Source organism: Hipposideros armiger, unplaced genomic scaffold (genome assembly GCF_001890085.2).
Source record: "Hipposideros armiger isolate ML-2016 unplaced genomic scaffold, ASM189008v1 scaffold_46, whole genome shotgun sequence".
In the NCBI taxonomy this organism is placed as follows: domain Eukaryota; kingdom Metazoa; phylum Chordata; class Mammalia; order Chiroptera; family Hipposideridae; genus Hipposideros; species Hipposideros armiger.
The window spans coordinates 3,718,299-3,736,420 of NW_017731396.1; the positions used below are offsets into that span (position 1 = coordinate 3,718,299).

The window sequence follows — 18,122 nt, forward strand, 5'->3', positions numbered from 1 at the left end:
CGGGGCCGGGCCGGGGCGGGGCTGGGACCAGGCGGGGGCAATCGTCAGAGGGAGGTTCTGGTGCCAGGCCGCAGGACCAGCACCTCGGTGGTGGCCGCGCACAGCGGACCAGGAGAGACTAGAAAACCCTCCACTCCCACCTGGTGTGAGTCCCCAAGGACACAGGCTTCGCTTTCAGTGAGACAAGGTCACACCATGTGAAGAGGAGTTTCCCATTTTTATTTAAAAAGAGACAGAGACAGCAAAGGGGCCTGTGTGCACATTGTACGCACACCAGTACCTGTGAAACCACATGGGCAGGGGAAGGGGGCTTGGACTGCCCTCTCCCATACCGAGTGACTTTTAAATATCTTATATGAACTTCTACAGAACAAAATTAACATGTACACACTCAGCATCCCTCTTCCAGCACCGCGTGCTCCCCTTCCCACCCAGGGGCTCCAGGACGCCTCTGCTGAGGGAATCCACCCCAGTAGAGGGAGGCGGCCCTGCCTGCCGGGGCATCGCAAGCCCAGGGGAGCGCTGGGCTGGAGCGGGACCTCGGGGCCATCCCAGCGCCCAGCACTGGGCAAGTGCTTTCCTGAAAGACACTTTACAAAAATACATTGTAACTGAGTATAATAATCTTCTCCCTTCCAGAAAGGGCCTGACAGGCGCTGTCTGCTGCTCACTTCTGCCCCATTCCAAATATTTTTACCTTATTTGGATGAAATGCATTATTTTTCTAATGAAAGGCTTTTTTTTCAAAGGGCTGTTTTCCCTCGTCCAGCAGCTGCCTTTATTAGGCAGCACTCACGCCGTTTTGGGGAGGGGTTTTTTCTCCCTGAAATCACGCCAGACTCTCTGTCCTCAAAAGCCGACACTGGGCGCTCGAAAGGCCTCAGGCCCAGGCTTCTCCACGTGACCCCAGGGCAGTGAGGCCCTGGGGCAGCCTCTGGCCACTGCAGGTGCTTCCCCTCCCCCCACAGCTCTGGCTGTGTCTCCCCCCCAGGCTATCTGCTCTCTGGTCACCCTGTCCGGCCCCACTGCCGGATGGACCGCTGGAAAATCAGAGATGAGGAGTGGTCACCAAGCTAAAGGGGGACGCCCATGACTGTCCAATCAGAACTGGGGGTTTCCACTCACCGAGGTCTGAGTGAGGGAAACCCTGCCTCAGTCAGAGGCCCGTCTGTGGAGGCTGAGGGTGCTTCAGATCAAGCCCAGCCCTCTGCCCATCCCTCCCTGCTCTCCTGCCTGGCTCCTGGACACTGGCGCATCTCGTCCAGGCTAGGCTGGTATGGTAGCCCCAGAGACAAAGAACCCTGGCTTCTTTGGGATGGCAAGGAAGCAGGGGTGACTCTCAGTGTGGGCTCTGCTTGTCCCTAGGAAGCATGTGGCAGGAAAACAGACCGCAGGGATGTCATACGAGGCTGAGCATCAGACAAACCCTGAGAAGCCAGGCTGGGGGTGCTGGGCACACAGCAGGGCCAGGGGGGGGCCAAGTCACCATGATCTGACACCTCCATAGTGCATCCCCTACAATCAGGAATGGGTTTGCTGCAGGGGGAGGGGATTGGGCCCAGAGCCCCCAAAGAGGGGCTAGGCAGGTGAAATGTTTTCTGAGACAAAACAGCCCCAATGCCAAGTCACCCACCCCTGGCCCTTGGGCTCAGTCACCAGGGCTGGTGGCCAGGTGGGAGGCCAGGTGGCTCCATGGTGGTGGCGCTGTGGCTGGGAGGCCAGTGAGGCACCTGCCACCCGGAAGGGTACATACCCACTGCAGACCTCCACCTCCACCTCCACCTCCCGGCGGCCGGCACGGTCCCTGCACTTTTCTCCAAAGCCTGTGTGTCTACACCAGGCACCCAGACGTGACCAGGCCCTCTGTCCCCACGCCCAGGCTCAGTACTGTGGGCTCGAGGGCGCAGAGCAGCGTCGGCTGTTTTCCTGGGTTTAGCTAAATGCTGTGTGAAGGTTAAAGGGAGACAGGGAGGGCGAGAGGGAGAGGAGATGGGGGAGGAAGAGAGAGCGAGACACACTCTCCTGGGAGCACTCATCCATTTAAGGAAGGAGAGCTCATCACACTCCACATCAGGTCTATATACAGTAACATGAGGTCCCTTCCCCTCCTGGATCAGCCTGTCGCCCTTCGGCAGACACTCGGGACCCAGGATGAAACCCTCCAGGCCTGGGGTGAGCGGCTGAGAAACCTGCCCAGGGACCATTCCCTCCCCCCCGCCCCCCAAGGCTCACCTGGCGAGGTCTTAGCCGAGACCCGCCCCCCAGGCTCTGGGTGCCAAGAGCAGACAGGGAGGCGCAGGCAGGAGTTAAATAGTGGCAACTCGTATTTATTACAATTATATACATTCGTATCTTGTATTCTGACACCTATACCTGGTAGCACAGACGAGCATGTGTTTCCGGGTGGGAGGACAGACAGGAAGGCCCTGATGCCTGGCTCCTGCGTGGGCATGAGAACCACCTCCGCCGTGGGGGGAGGAACTGAGCCAGGCCGGGGCCAGCGGCAAGCGGTCAGAAGCGCGATGTGATTTCATTTGTCTGGGAGGAACGCAGGGGCGCGGTGGGGCTGGGGCAGGCGCGCAGATGGCATCAGTTGGCAGGACCTGGCTGGGGGCCCCCGGAGGCCCTCGCCCCAAAGGAGCCACTGGGACACCATGACCCCTTGGCCCCTGGCAAGAAGCGAGGGAAGGAGCCTGGGAAGGGGGCAGGACGGGGGGACGGGGGACAGCAGACACCACATCCACGCAGCTCTCCCTCCTGTGAGGGTCAGGAGTCAGGTAACAAACTACCTCTTGTCATGCACGGTGTTAGGTTAGCTAAGACGCTCAGCAGACACTCCCTGGACAAGGCATTTGCCCAGGAGTCGCGGCTGAGGGGAGCTTCAGCCCAGAGAATCCAGTGCCCTGGGAGGCTGTGAGAACAAGGCCAAAGGCTGCCCGTCGGGCGAGCTGAGTGGCAGGCCAGGGCCGAGCTGACGGTGAGAGGGGGCTGGGTGGACAGATCGCAACCCCCCCGCGCAGGGGCCAGGGGTGCCTCCCAGAGCCGTTGGAGGAGCCGGGCCGGCGACACGCTGGGGGGCGAGCGAGGGCCTAGTTCCGCTCGTTCTCGTTGCTGGCGCCCTCGGGCCGCCGCAGCTTGTCCACCTGCTCGTTGATCTGCCCGTCCCCGCCCCGGCGGTCCTCCCTCTGCACCCCCAGGCGGTCCTCCTCGTCCACGCGGCTCACGCCCTCGTCCTCCTCGTCCTCCTCGTCCTCCCTCTGCTCCTCCTCGCCCTGCACCTCCATCCTCACCTGGCCCTTCACATCCACCAGCCCCTCGCCCTCCTCCTGGGGGCCCAGCAGGTGGTACGTGGCCGTGGAGCCCTCAGGGCTGTGGCCCTCCTTCACGGGTGAGGACGACGCGGACTCGTTGCTGACGGGTGAGATGTCACTGCTGCTGTGATGGTTCACGGCAGCAGGGCTGGAGGGCGACGGTGACTTGACCGGGATCTGCCAGGAGGGAATCTTCGGGGCCGATGGGGACGGCGGGAACTGCCTCCTGGCAGAGGAGCAAGGAGAGGGCAGGGTATGGCAACATCCTGGGGCTCCCACCCTGGGCAGGGGCACACGCTGCCCTGATCCTATGCCCTCAATGACTATGCCACCGAGCAGGGGACAGGACTAAGCTGTCACCCACTCTCAGCCCCTCCCAAACTCTCCTCTCAGAAACAAGGCCTCCTGGCCAGCTGGGTGTCAGAGTAGCCAGCACAGAAGCCAGAGGTGCCCTCGGGGCCCTCCCTGCCCTGGGCCTGGCCTGTCCTGTGCCCGCTCCCTCCTAGTCCTTACACCGTCCACGCGTCTAGCCCCAGGAGAGGGAGGTGAGGGTGGGGAGCCAGAACGGGAACTGGGCGGAGCCAGAGGACTGGGACCCCAAAACACCTGGGCCTCGACTCTAACTTGTTCATGGTGCTGCAGAAAGGGGGAGGGGGCTGGCCACCAGCCGCGGTCAGCGACATCGAAACCAGGGCAGCACGGGTGCTCTTTCTTAGAAACCCTGAACTCAGACTTAACAGGAAGAGCCAGTTCTCCACTCCCGCTTCCCCGCCCTGGGCCCTGGGCCAGCGGCTGCCCAGACCAAAGCCAAGTCCAGGAGGGGCCTTGGAGGTCAGGTCTTCTTGGCAATGGCTTGGAAATCAAGCTCTAGGACAGGCAGGCCATCTCTGCCTGAGCCAAGAGGACAAGGCCCTGATCCCTCCGGGCTGCCCACCGTCCCCTCAGTGCTGGGCCCGGGACAGCTCTTCCACCCTGGACCCCGTCGCACAGGGTGCACACAGCCAAGGCCTCGGCACCCTGGCATCACGGACACTAAGGAGAAACTCGGTGTGCAGCTTTCCCGGCTCCAACCCTACCCAGCGCCTGCTCTCTGTCCCCCTGGCTCCAAAGGCTCTGGTCTCCTAGGTCGGGAAACACAGAGGATTTCTCCTAATGACAACACGCTGGATGCCACCGAGCTGTCACATCTCTGTCGAGGTCACGTTTTCTTCAGAGAGGGCCTGGAAGTAGGTGGTTTGGAGCGGGGTCCTCTGGTTGGGGCCCCTGTCCTTGACCCTGGGTGAAGGGCCACCTTGTGCCTTTGTACCACCTCATGCAGCCCCCGCTGAACCCTGGGGCCCACAGGGCCTGAGCAAGGCCAAAAGGGGCCCCTGCAGGTCGGGTGACCAACCGTCCCAGTGACCAAGGACCACATGGTTCCCGGGACACAGGACTTTCACGGTCCTGGGAGAGCCATTCAGGGCCTCACCGATGACAACACCTCCATTGGGGGAGGGGGGGCTCACGGTAGGTGCTGTCCCTGCAGAGGGACAGCGGAGGGACACCAAAGGAGCTAGGGGTGGGGAAGGCCTGCACTGCTTCTGCTCCTGCCTTGAATCATAGGACCCTTCAAACTAAGGACCCCCTGGCCCTCTGTGGGGACCTTCTCTGGGAACAAGCTGTCACCGAGAGGTCCAGCTGGGGCTCAGGACAGAGGAGGTGGCCCTGTCTGGAGGGAATGGGGACGCTCTCCTCTGCTCAAGGTCCTGCTTTCCAGCTGTGTTTCCAGCTCCTTGACCAGGTCTTGACAGGGCTGAGGAGCTATTTCAAAACTCTTGTGGGCACTACAGACTGTCACCCCTGGAGAGGCGAAGAGGGGGCCTACTGGGAGGGAAAGACCCCCAAAGTCGATGCCTGGATCACAGAGCTCAGCCAGGGCTGGGTGGATGGGGGTCCCTCCCACAACAGCAAGACTGGCCCCAGAGCCGCCTTGTCACTCCCCTCCCCCCAACCCCCCAGGCTGGGAGTGGAGCAGAAACCTGCGCGTTAGGCTCCTACCGGTTTAAAAGAAGCCCTTTCAAGGAGTTAATTTCCGACTTGAGCTCATTGATGTTCTGGGACTCCAGGATCCAGTTGGTAGATGTGGTGGCCTGAAAGTCAAACACAGGCGACAAGGACCAGAGTGGAGCCTCTCTCCCGCCCTGCGGAGCTCAGACGGCTGGGGTGGCAGGAGGGGCTGTGGCTTCTGGAGGTTCCTGGGCGCCCCAGGGGCATTCTGTGTCCTGTGCACCAGGCTGGTGGCCCCTTGGGAAGGTCCTGCCACTGCCCGTTCAGGGGTCTGCCTGCCTGGGTCTGTCTGTTTAAATGACGACACCCTTCCACAACCTGACTGGCTATCTGACAGTATTGAGGAATCCTGACATGTATTTGGGTGTAAAAATGGTATTCTGGTTACCTAAAATAAAACCACACAACGACAAAAGAGCCCTTATCGTTTAGAGATACAAACCGAAGGGTTTGCGGTATGAGATGAGACGCTGTCTGGGGGGAGGGGTGCGGCAGACGTGAGGCAGGATGGGCCCCGAACCGCTGTACTGGGGGTCCTGTGGGTTACTGCGCGGCCCCTCCGTTTCTGTGTTTGAAATGTTCCATAAACACAAAACTAGTAAAACAAACTCCATCTCTACACCAACTACACTCCACCTGAGTGCCTCTCCCTCAGAGACGGTCGCCCCACAAACAGACTGTCCCCGGGGGCCACCTCGGAAGGTCAGGGAGACGGCCGCATCTGACCACCTGCTGGCCTCGCCGACGGGCGTGGCCGAGGGGGACACCTGTCACACTGCTCGGTTCCGTAAGCTCAGGCCCCGGACTGCATCCTCTGTCTGCAATGCCCTGACCTGTGGACCACGCCACCCATCCATAGCCGTTCTTTGAGGGTGACTCTGAAGGCTCAGCAGACAGAAGCAGCCATCCTGGGACTCAGCCACCCTCCTCCAAGGAGGGTCAGGAGGATGCAGCCACAACCACCTCTGACAAATGCCACCTTCCACACACACCGTTCCCCTTTGGATGTTTTCCATAGAAAATTCAGAGAACCACACCTTTCTCTGGGCTAGACGAAGAGGAAAGCCAAAACGGTGCCCCGCCCCCCCCAAATGGTAGCTGCCAGTTGCCAAGCTGCCTGTGAAGTGTTTATGGGCTGATTCCAGGTGTGATGGCCTCAGGTGTGTGGGCTTGCATCATCCAGGCCAGAGGCCACCCGGGGGTGGGGGAACCCCACTTCCCTTATACAGCTACCCTGGCCGGCCACAAAAAACCTGAGCTGTAAGTTCAGGAGAATGTGGGGGCCTCAGGCTGGCAGAGGGGAGGGGCCCTGGACAGCAGTCTCTGATGTGGGGTGGGGGCTGCTTGGGCCCCACCCCAGCCCACCTTTACAGGGAGAAGCCCCTCAGAGGGGCTGCAGAGCGGGGGGAGGAAAAGCGGGGCAGCCTCAGCATGAGCGCCCGGAAACGCCCACCACCCTCATCACATGCCCTCAGGGTCCCCACTCCAGACCACCAGACAGCTCAGATCCAGAAGCCACTGTTCTGGCTTCTCTGAAACCTTGAAAGCTACAGCGGCCCATTAACAAGGGGGCAATTTCCACTCACCGGCCTACAGAGGACTCAAATTTCTAAACGCATATGGTGCCAGATGCCAGGATTTAGAAATAAAATCTGACATCTGGGGCTTTTTAGCCAGTCTCTTTAAAAAACAGTTGTAGAAAACTCCCAGCCTTGAGTTTTATGTAGGTTTCTTAATTACTTAACGCTCTTCTTTTTAATTTTTTATGGTGCTGCAGTTGGAGTTTGGAAGCCAGATATAAAAACTTACATTACAGCTGAGAAAACACAGCTCTGAGTCTTTGGTTTATGGGGTAACCAGTCTTCACACATGTGGGTTTAGACACCAAACCAGTGAGCCCCACTTGAGTACAGGAGACAGTGAATGAAAGGGGGTTGAGGATGGGTTGGGTCAGGGGCGGGGAGGGCGGTGGGGGGGCATGTGTGGGGGGGGCGTGCATGGCAGGGGGGTGCAGGCGGACCATCAGGAAAACACGCACAAGAAACTCGGACAGCTCTCAACCACCAAGCACAATCCTGGGCCCCTTTCCCTCTTAAAAAGCAACATGTGGTCTTAATCTTAATGGTTAAGGTCTGAAAACAGTTTTCCAATTTCCGGAATGGCTTCTGGCCACTGGCAGGCCACAGCCCCAAAAGATAATTGAGGAGCGTGGGGCGGGGCCGCGACCGGCCTTTTGGGTTCTTTACGGGCCGCTGCCCCTGGGCAGCAAACACGTGGCTGGAGGTGGCCACCGGGCAACCACGCCATCCGAGGAGGAAGTGCAGGCAGCAGCACCTCTGTGGGGGGGAGTTTCTGAGGGGGGATTCTCAGGGACCCTCCTCACAGGAGGCACCCCAGATTCCATAGGAAATGGAGAGGTTCCCATTTTGCTGGGTTTGTGCAAATGCAGCAGATCTGAGCGCTGTGCACTGGGGTGGAGCTTCCCCTGGGAGAGCCACTCAGACTGAGCTCTTTTACAGCAGCGGGTGGTGGAAGCAGCCGGAAAGCAGCACGGGAGAAGTGGATGGAGCAGGGAGGTCAGTGGGCATCCTGGAGCCAATGGGCCACTGTCTGCTGGGCCCAGTCTGTCCGAGACGGTGCTTCAGGAATGACCTTGTCACACGCCTACAGAACCCAGGCCAGAGGCCTGCAATCCTGGGAGCTGACTGAAGCCAAGCACCGTCCTAAGCATGTAAGGACAATGAAGGAGGTACCGTTATAGCTCCATTTTACAGATGAGGAAACTAAGACTCACAGAGGTTAAGCAACTCGCCTGTGGTCACAGCTAGCATGTGGCAGCCATCTGATCCCACAGTCTGCTACTACTAAGACCGCTTCAGATTAGGAAGTAAGGCATGGAAGCTGCCCCATCGATCCAGTGGGCGCTATACTCTGTTAGGGGTTACCTGACCCCGAGACCTGGGGTTAGAGAACCTGCGCATTATAGCTGAGTCTGCCTTGACACTCCCTCCACCTCTCGCCCCAGTTCCCTCAGCAACTCGGACCTGTGACCTAAGTTGCAGGTGGAGACCATTCCGTGTCTACACCAACTGCCTCCAGAGCTGGGGTGTGTGCTGCCATGGGAGGGCCACAGGCAGAGAGCTTTGCATCCCTTCTATTGGGAGGTGACAGGGGAACAGACAGGACGGCCTCCATCGCTGGACGCCTCCTTTCTCTATAAGGCGGTGTGGGCCCATCATGCGACCAGCGTGAGAAAAGACAAAGTAAGACCTCACTAAACGCAGTGAACTGGGCACAAAGGACAAGCGTGCAGAGCCGTGCAGGGTGGAGCTGGAGGGGCCAGAGGGTCAGGGACAAGTACCTTGGCTGCGGCCAGTTCCTGGGCGAGCTCCTGGACCTTCTGCTGCTGCTGGGTCAGCAGCTCCTGGACAGAGGCTAACGTCACCTGCACCTGAGTCACTGGGAGGCAAGAGCGGTCAGTGGCATCTCTGTTGAACGGTAGAGACTCTTCCCTCTGTTCACACACCCTAAGCTGCAGCACCTAATTTGTCTGCAGACGTCCCCCACCCCCGCAACCCGTATAATTTATCTGCACTCTGGGTAATCCACCTGCACTGTATCTAACCTCTAGTATTTCTACTTTATCTTTCTATTGTGTAGTTGTCCGTGGTCAACAGTATATCCATCCAAAACCTCTCCCCTCTAATTATATCTGCTGATGATTTGCTGGGCTCTTCCAACTTCTGTAACGTCCGCATCCCTCATCTCACGGCCTCACTGTGTCCTTGTGGGATTCGTGGGAAGTCTCCAATCATGTCAGAGACGCATCTCGGGTCTCCACGCTGTCCAGGAGTGGTTAAAACGGAAAGCCCGGGTCCCTGCTGCTCCGCCCTGCCCTCCCCACCCAACCCGGGGGCTGCGGAGCTCCCGGGGTCACGGGACCTGTCCAGGCCTTGGGGCCAGCACCCCCGGAGGATTTCCGAGGGCCGGCAGCCTGGGACAGAGGCTTTCTCATTTGCCTGAGTTTTTAGACTCTCAGCCTCTATCTCGTAAACAAGTTAAAAAGGAGAAAAGCCACCTCTGGCGCGACAGGTCCCAGCTAATCTGGGCCATCATTGGGGCACCGGGAAATGAACGCAAGCCCCATGGAGTCGATGACAGAGGGGGTGGCTGGGGTCCCGGGAGCCGCAGTAATTACAGCCTCTCTTGACCCTGTGTTGGATTCTTACAGGGAAGGGGGGAAATCGCTGAAAACCCCCCTGAAAACCTCATAGAAGCAGAAATTAAAAATGAACTTTACAGCCCTTAGAAAGGCTGTCATTTTATTCCCCTTATTAATATTCTGAGGTTGGGAGCCTTTCCGTAAAAACATAATTAATTGAGGCCGCGCCGACAGTAAACAAGCAATTTCAAATTAAACCGAAATGACGGCGGCTTCATTTGCAAATGTGAACAGATTCTCAGAGCAGATAAATGAAGTCACCACATAAAGTGGAGATGGAGGGGTGCGGGGAGGGGGCCGAGAAGGGGCTGCCTGGAGAGGGCTTTGAGGGGTGACTTGATGGAGCCATTAATCTTCACCTGTCTGTGCCACGCTGCCACTCAGCTCCGAGAGACTCGCCTCCATCCTCGCCAGTTGCTTCTTGTCCTCTCGGCCGCCCGTGATGAGGGGGTGCAGGTATTTCTACAAGAAGCAGGGTGGGCGGGGCAAAGGGTGCGGATTTGGGTTATTCTCCAACAATCTCATCCTGCAGACCAACTTTCTGTCTGTCACCCCCAGGTTCTGGAAACTTCTGGGCAAATACCACCAATGAACAAGATATTCGAAAGTTATGAGGCTGCGATTACAACCAAGTAAAAATTCTGTCTGAAGAGGGACAAGGAGCAGGAACAGGATCGAGGGGAATCCGTTTGATTTATTCTTATGGAAAACTGTTTGGTTCTTTTATTTAGTTTTCTTCATAGTGCAGTATCTATTATTTCTGTAACAAGAATATGTTAAATTCTACTTTAGAAGTTTTAAGATAAAAATGTAACAGGTTACACAAGAAAGTGACACCACTGGTGGCCTCAAGAGATGACAGCTTTTTACTGGACATTTTCGTGAACTTGTAACATTTTGACCCCCGTGAATGAAGTATCCATTAAGGAACAAATGAGTCAAATTAAATAAATCAATCATCCGAGATACTAGGTGGGGGCCCACAGCCGATTTCCGGGACCTTTGCTTCTTTCACCAGGGAAGAATATATGGCTATTCTAGCGCTACTGGAAGAGGTGCCTCAGTCCTTTCCTGAATTCTCCTTGAATCTTCAGAACACGTTTTCTTCACCTAAGAGTCAGATGCAGTCAAACTCCCCGAGAACCGAGACCCAGGGGCAGAAGGGAGAGGAAAGGGCAAAATCTGAAGACACTGACCACGGGGAAAAACGGGCAACCAAGCAGGGGGGACCCCAAATGTGGGGAACCCAGGCTGGGGAGGATAGGGTCTCGGAACGTTCAGGAAGAAGGCAGGTGAAGTGTAGCTGGTAACTGGGGAGGGGGGGCGCAGGTGGGCAGCAGGGTGGTCACTGGGAGAGCTGAGCTCTAAAGTCCAAATGCTCAGGATTTGGCACCCTCCCCGTTCAGAGCGTGAGACCAGCCAACTCTAACCAGTGGCACTGCAGCGCTCTGTGGGCTGGCAGTGTGGGAACCAGCCAGTGTGACAAGGAGAACTTGGCCTCTCACTCCACTTGGGCCCCAGAGAGGAAAACAGACAGCAACTTCTCCATTAAGGTTTCTGTGCTGGGGAAGGAAAAGGAGGTCTCTCAAAGGGGTTTGCGGAGAACTCATTTCTCGAGCAGCTCCTGAGTGGAGGTCATTATTTAGCACACGTGCAGAAGCGTCTTCTACTCTGCAAAGTGCTTTTCAACCACCGTGTGAGTTATTACCTACAACGGAGCCGAAACTCACCAAATGTAGCCTTACGCTCCAGGTCGAAAATTTCCTAAGTATGAAAATCAAGAAATTCTTATACATGTGATGAACTAAAAATTCCATTTCTGAGATCAAGAATGCTGAAGGAAGGAACACATACACTACCCCAGCCGAAATCTCTAAGTATTTATAAAACAAGATGACGGCTTACCTGCCCTCCCTTTCTAATTTAAAGAATCTATTAGCAAATGCTTCAGAGATTCTCATCACCACTGTGACTGATCTTTCGATGTCTCTTTTCTTTTTTAACAGAGAAGAAAGACCAGAGTTTGGTGGACACAACCGAGGATGTGTCTGCTTTGCTGTCCACACCAAGGGGAGCCCTGCTTTCTGTTCCCATCAGATCACAGGCCATCTGGGGGCGGCCATGTGACGGTTCAGTGCTGCTCAGCGCAGCCCAGACATGAATTTAAGCATTTTCTTCTTGGCGACTGTATACAGTTAGTGATCGGAAAGGGGCTCTCCTCACACGAGGTAAGGGGGGCACTGGGTCAGAGGTGAAGTCCAAGGACACAGGACTTTTGCTTCTGGGCTCCTGACATAAAAATGTCCAGCCCCAAGAATAGATGTTACATCAAAAAATTTATATTCTGCTACCACTCCGTCACTAGCTTTGCACTAACTCAAAAATCACGAATCCGAGAGTGCAATGTTTAAACACGTTTCACGTGCTAAAAGTTACAACAGTGAGTCTGGGTATTTATTGCCGATTCTTTTAAAAAAATCTCTCAATGAGGGGTCGAGTTGCAGGCGACCTCGAAAGGAAAGGGGCTGCTCTCCAGGACCAGCACAGAGGAAGCCCTCCGGCCACTGTTCTCCCTTTCGTCTCTCGGCACCCAGACGGGCTCTGCGTCTTCTAAAAAGACTCATTTGCTTCAAATCAAAGTCAGTTCCTGATATCAAGGGAGTAAGAGTTCATGCGTGCCTGCAGTCCTATTGGAAGCAATGACCTCTGGGACCCTGAGGGTTGACTAAGAAGTCTGGGGAAAATCCTAGGTTTACATGGACGCCAACATAATATATAGGAAACAAAAATTGGATCCCATAAATAAGATTATGCTGAGCGTTTCAAAGCTGGTCTTAAATACTAAGGTAGAACAGTAGCGTGCAGAGCACGTCCTGCCTGCCATGCACACAGCATTTCCCAAAGAAGCACCTCCACATTTCTCAACAGCCTTGTGAGGTAGGTTGTGTTGTCCCCATCTTGCAGAGGAGACCACTGAGCCTGTGGTCACACAACTAATGGACAGAATCGGGGTGCAACCGGGCAGCTGGGCTCCACCGTCCACCCTCTAACCACCATGGCACTAGGTCTCTCCAGACTTTGGGGTTGCTTAGCATGTGCCAGGCTCTGTCCTAAGTACCTGGCATGGCTCACCCACTGACGGGCCCCATGGTCACCCCATAGAGCGGGGACTTTGAGGGGAGATGCCAACCAGTGGATGAGGTGGGGATGGAGGCAGGACCTGGACTTGAACCCTCCAGGGAGTGTTCATCAGCACAACCATCTCTACACACAGCGTAGCTCCTGCTGTCGCGCCCCAGGGCTGGGAGCCTCTACAGCTAAAGCTCATGGGAGGGAGAGTAGGGCTGAATGCGGAGCGGGGCCATGGGGAAGGGCAGTCTTACCTTGTAAAGCTGGTGAAAGCCGAATGCAATTCCTGCCATGATGACGGCCAAGGCACTGTAATCTCTCCATCGGGAACCCGCAGAGCCTAAGGTTGGGGGGAAAGGCGCGTCAGGAGAACAGGTACAGGCGTCCTTCCCCGGGGACACGAGAGCACGGTGCTCAGTGTCCACATCTCACAACACTGACATCTGCAACACCCAACTGCAGAGGATGGTGCGTGGCCATCAGGGGCACCGGCCGGGCTGCGTCTCCCTCCTCGGGCTGGCTCTCGCAATTATCTGCCTCAATGCGCGCCTGCGGTGTGGAGGGGGCTAGAGTGAGGGAACCCCCCCACATGGGGAGTCAGCAGGCAGAGGCGATCTGAAGACCAGAGCATGGTGTCCACTCGCGAGGAGCGAGACGTCCAGTGAGGCTGACACAAACATACTTAGGCATGTACAAATGCACGTCCACACGCCCCTACAGACAGGGATCCGCTTTGGGCCCCTTCAGAGGGGGGTGGGGGCGGGAAAACGCTGCATCACCTGTTTGTCCATCCCTTTGTGAAGCACTGACTCTGTGCCTAACTTCCTGCAGGCACAGGAAGGGGGCACAGTGGGCAGGGGCCCCCGCCCTGTCTTGCTCTGCTCTCCCGTTGAGCTGGTGGAGAGGAGACAGCCTACAGATGACTGAATGAGGTAACTCCCGAGTGATCAAGAAGGCCAAACAGGGTGATGGGAGAGTGGGGACAGCAGGGAGGGGGCCAGGGTATATGCTGAGACCTGCAGGGTCCCAGGGACGAGCTCCAGGCTGGGGACGAACAGGTGAAAGGCAAGGGCTGACCTGTGCTCAAAGGAGAGCTGGCGGCCAGTGCAGAAGGGGGAGCCCCTGGGCCTGACCAAGCTGGAGGGCTACTGCCGGCCAAGAGAGCCGCAGGTCAGAGAGGGCCAAGTGAGCCTGGGGGCCATGGCGGGGGCTGGGCGGGAAAGAGGTGGCGAAGGCAGGGCCAGGCGGGCAGCGTGCCCAAGGGACCCCAACGCCATTTCACACGAGCAATGCGGTCATGAAGGTCTGAAGACAGGAGTGACGTCATCAGCTCTCTATTTGGGGGAACAGCCGTGGCTTCGAGGGCCACAAAGGGCAAGAGGGACTGGGACCAGGACCGGAACGTCTCAGCAGGACACGGCGTTGCTGCCGTGGGGCAGCCCTGGAAATGGGCAGCCAGTCTTCATGGAGGAGCAGGCTCCTGGCCCAGCTCCACCCAGCGAAAGCTCCACCCAACTCCAGGAGGAAATGCCACTTCCACAGGAGCCGAGGGAGTTTCCTCATCACTCCCACGCGCCGTCTGCAGAGTGCTTCCATGGCCGCAATCTTATCAGAGGCCCCAGCGATCCTGGGAGGCGCGTGGGAAAGAACTGCCTCCCTTTCGAATGTCCACCAAGAGCTGCCATGTCCAGCCCATCCAGCGTGGCGCTCTGCCTCCTCTCAAGGGATCTGCCTTTGGGGGGCATGGCCACTGTTTCCAGAACCGTCGGCTCTGTGGGACACCGATCAGTCTGTGGGATCAGACCACAGCGCCCATGGAAAGGTATCCAGAAGGCACCCACCCGAGGCATGCTGCTGTGACAAGGAAGTGGGATCTGGAAGGGGATTTGGGAGAGAAACGGTGAAGAGGGAGGAACAGCAGCATCCCCGGAACTCTTGACAGGAGCACTGCTCAGCGGGGCAAAGCTGAGGCAGGAATTTCTTTAGGACCAACACCCGACACTTGTGTGCTTCATTCAGCCTTCATCTCGCCCCAGCCCGCAAGCTCCCGAGGTACTTGCCCCATCCTGGCGTTTCAGGACCGAAGGAGAGCAGGGAGGGACGGTCCTTAAAGCTCAGTGGTAGGATGTGGGCACATGGGGAGGAGGGGCTGGTGGCCTGTAGCCTGACTAGGGGGAGCCTGGAAGGCTCTCTCCTTGGCCAATGCCCTCACCCCCTCCCCACGCCCCACCCATGGATTCCACGTGAGTTTCCCAATGTGGCCCAGCCCCGAGTTCTGCACAACTGTAATCAACAGGTGGCCTCTCACGCAGCACTCAACTCCCGTTTTGCTGTTATTGGGTCTTCGGAAAAGTCATGACGTAATTTGTCTATGTTTTTCAAAGGTCATTTATTTATATAAAGAACAAAGATCAGTCAATGATATATTGCCCATTTTGTTCGATAACCTTTGGCCATCTTTCAGTGAGCTTCATAACTCCTCATTTATAGAAGGACCTGTCTTTATTTGTGAAAAAATGAACAAGGTGCTGATTTACAGCCTCATCTGAATTGAACGTTATACCATGCAAGGAGTTTTGAAGAGAGAGAGACAAGTGGAAGTCTGATGGGGCAAGGTCAGGCAAGTATGGTGGGTGTGGCAACACATCCCAGCAAAGCTCCAATAATTTTTGACAGGTGATCAAAGGTGTGTGGTCTTGCGTTGTTGCGATGGAACACAACTCCTTTACAATTAACAAGCTCTGGACATTTCTGGATGGTGGATTCGTTCAAACCGTCCAATTGCCGACAGTACACATTCGAATTGATTGTTTGGTTCCTTGGTAGGAGCTTGAAAAACACAACACCTTTAAAATCTCACCACACAGAGAGCATAACCTTCCTCTGATGAATGTCTGCTTTCGATGTCGTTTGAGGCAAATCATCTCACCGGGACCAAGACCGTTTGCGCACCACATTGTTGTAAACAATCCACTTCTCATCACCAGTTATCAGTCACTTCAAAAAAGGATCGTTTTCCTCACGTTTAATGAGCATATTGCAGATGTTTATAAGCGCCGTCAAATGAACTTCTTTGAGTTCATGCGGAACCCAAATATCGAGCTTGCTTACGTATCCCAGCTTCTTCAGGTGGTCATGAACACTTGAATGATGGATGTTCAATGTTTCTGCAATCTCTCGTGTTGTGTAACATGGGTTTGACTCTATCAATGCCTTTATTTTGTCGTCATCAACCTCAGTGGGCCTCCCTGACCGAGGAGTGTCGAGATCAAAATCACCAGCACGGAATTTTGTGAACCATCATTGGCACTGACGTTCTTGTAGAGCACTGGCACCGTAAACTTTATGCAACTTTTCACAAGCTTGACATGCATTCTTCCCTTTATGGAAGTCAAACAGTAAACTATGGCAAAAATGCACAGTTTGGTCTTCCATCTTTAACTTGTTGTAAAATCTCCAAAACTCAACCAAACCGCTCAATTTTTTTTTAGAATGAAGCTATAACTGTCAGCTGTCAAATGACATAGCAATAACATAGATGCGAATGACTCTAGTACTTCCAAAAACGAACTAGTGTCACCTGTTGCAAACATGCGTCATGACTCTTCCGAAGACCCAATGGTTTTCGAATAGGTAATCCACACGTGTGGCCTGAACATCACACAACTTATGACAGTTACTGCAAACAGGCTCCCTCCTTCCCCAACAGCCACTGCTCCGAGTTTGCTGTTTACCCTGCAGGGGAATTTTTACGCATATATAAGGCAACACAGATATGTATTCTTTTCCTTCTCTTTTCCCCCTATTTCTCAGTCTTCTTTTTTCTGTGGCTGCTTAATATTCCATTTAACCAATTCCCTATTGACGGATGGTTAGGGGATTCCAGTCTTTTACTATTTCACACAGTGCTGCCAACCATCAGTAGCCATGTCATCTCACATATGCTAGTATGTACAAGTACATCTGTAACTGTGAATTCCTAGGAGGCCGGGTCAGAGGTATACGCATTTGCAATTTGGACAGAAACTGCGCTCCCCGGGGGCTGAACCAGTTCATCCCCACCAGCCAGGTACACTCATAGCCACTCCAACATAATGGGTTAATCACACTCGTAGATTTCTGCCAATGCTACAGTGGAAAAACAGTACTTCACTCTAGCTTTAATTTGCATTTATCTTATTATGAATGAGGACTGAACATCTTTTCATCTGTATTTCCTTTTCAGTTTACTGCATATGTTCCTTACTTTTCTACTCCATTTTAAAATCAATTTCCTTATCAATTCACAGAAACTTTTTATATAGCAGGGAAATTGGCCCTTTGTTGATGACAGGAGTTACAAAACTCCCAGTTTATTTTTCTTTTAACTCTGTTTATGCAGGTGGTTTTCATATTTATATAAATATCTCAATCTGTCTGTTTACGGGCTCTGGGGTTTGGGTTAGAGAGCCGGGGCTTCCCCACTCCCTCCCAAGCTATGCAGCGACACTCAGGGTTCACGTCTAAGAAGTCATCTCCGAAGGGGAGCTCTGCCGCTTTGACCTGCGGTAACATCCGACGCGAATCTGCATGGACAAGCAACCGCCACTTTTGAAATCCAGCCAGGAAGCTCTAGGTCCCAGGCACACCTCTTTTGTCTCATTTCTGGCCTCCTCTGCTCAGAGTACCTTGATACAAACGCCAATATCTAGTGCAAGTTCACTTTTAGGAGGAAAAAGTGAAGATACCGGGCCACCTTTCCTCTCTTCAAGAGAATCACTGTTCCAAGGGGCTTTAATCCACACCCAGAACATCCGTCTGCACTGCCAAAACCCTGAGAGCATCTTCAACATGGGCACGTGTCCAGAATATTATATTCAGCACTAATTCTCCACACTCACTTAATACCTTACAGGAAAACTGATGCAGCTGAAAACTGGACCAGAACCGAGAGCATGTGCTGGATCCCTTTCCCGCAAACACGCCGCGCCTCGAGAATGTGGCCTCTCATTCTGGGTACCGGGGCTAAACAGGTGTGGGCAGTTCGGGGGTCCGAGGACCAGGGCCTTTCCTACAGCGGCTCTGACCTCCTCAAGCACCAAGAAACACCTGTGGCTCCCTGCCAGCTACACCCTTCAGCCCCACACCGCTCCCGGTTCCTGCCATGCTCGCGTGAAGAACATTTTATTGCCCCCTGGTTTTCATTATTAATGAAAAGGGACCAGAATGATCTTTCCTAAAGTTCAGGGAGTCTATAAAGACAAGAAGCTGAAATGCCATTTTACTCGTTTTGGAGATGTGTGCGATACAACTCTGTCTTGTGGCAAAATGAAAAAGGAGACAAACTAAGATGTAGATAACGCCTACCCACTGCATGCCTTTCAAAAGGTAAACACCAGAGCTACTGAGGAAGCACTCGGCGGGACCCCAAAGTG

At 55.0% G+C, this 18,122-nt stretch overlaps 1 protein-coding gene across 1 annotated transcript in view; it reads right to left on the minus strand.

Moving 5' to 3' along the window:
- Positions 1-2,306: 2,306 nt before the first annotated feature.
- The window catches only part of PEX14 (peroxisomal biogenesis factor 14), a 130,752-nt gene continuing 114,936 nt past the window's right edge, over positions 2,307-18,122 (minus strand). Inside the window, exons 5-9 of the mRNA XM_019639838.1 lie at positions 12,963-13,048; positions 9,939-10,041; positions 8,719-8,816; positions 5,349-5,440; positions 2,307-3,537 (exon numbers count right to left, since the gene is read on the minus strand). Of these exons, the coding sequence (XP_019495383.1) occupies positions 3,090-3,537; positions 5,349-5,440; positions 8,719-8,816; positions 9,939-10,041; positions 12,963-13,048 (827 nt within the window). The 3' untranslated portion in view covers positions 2,307-3,089. The remainder of the gene's footprint in view (positions 3,538-5,348; positions 5,441-8,718; positions 8,817-9,938; positions 10,042-12,962; positions 13,049-18,122) is intronic.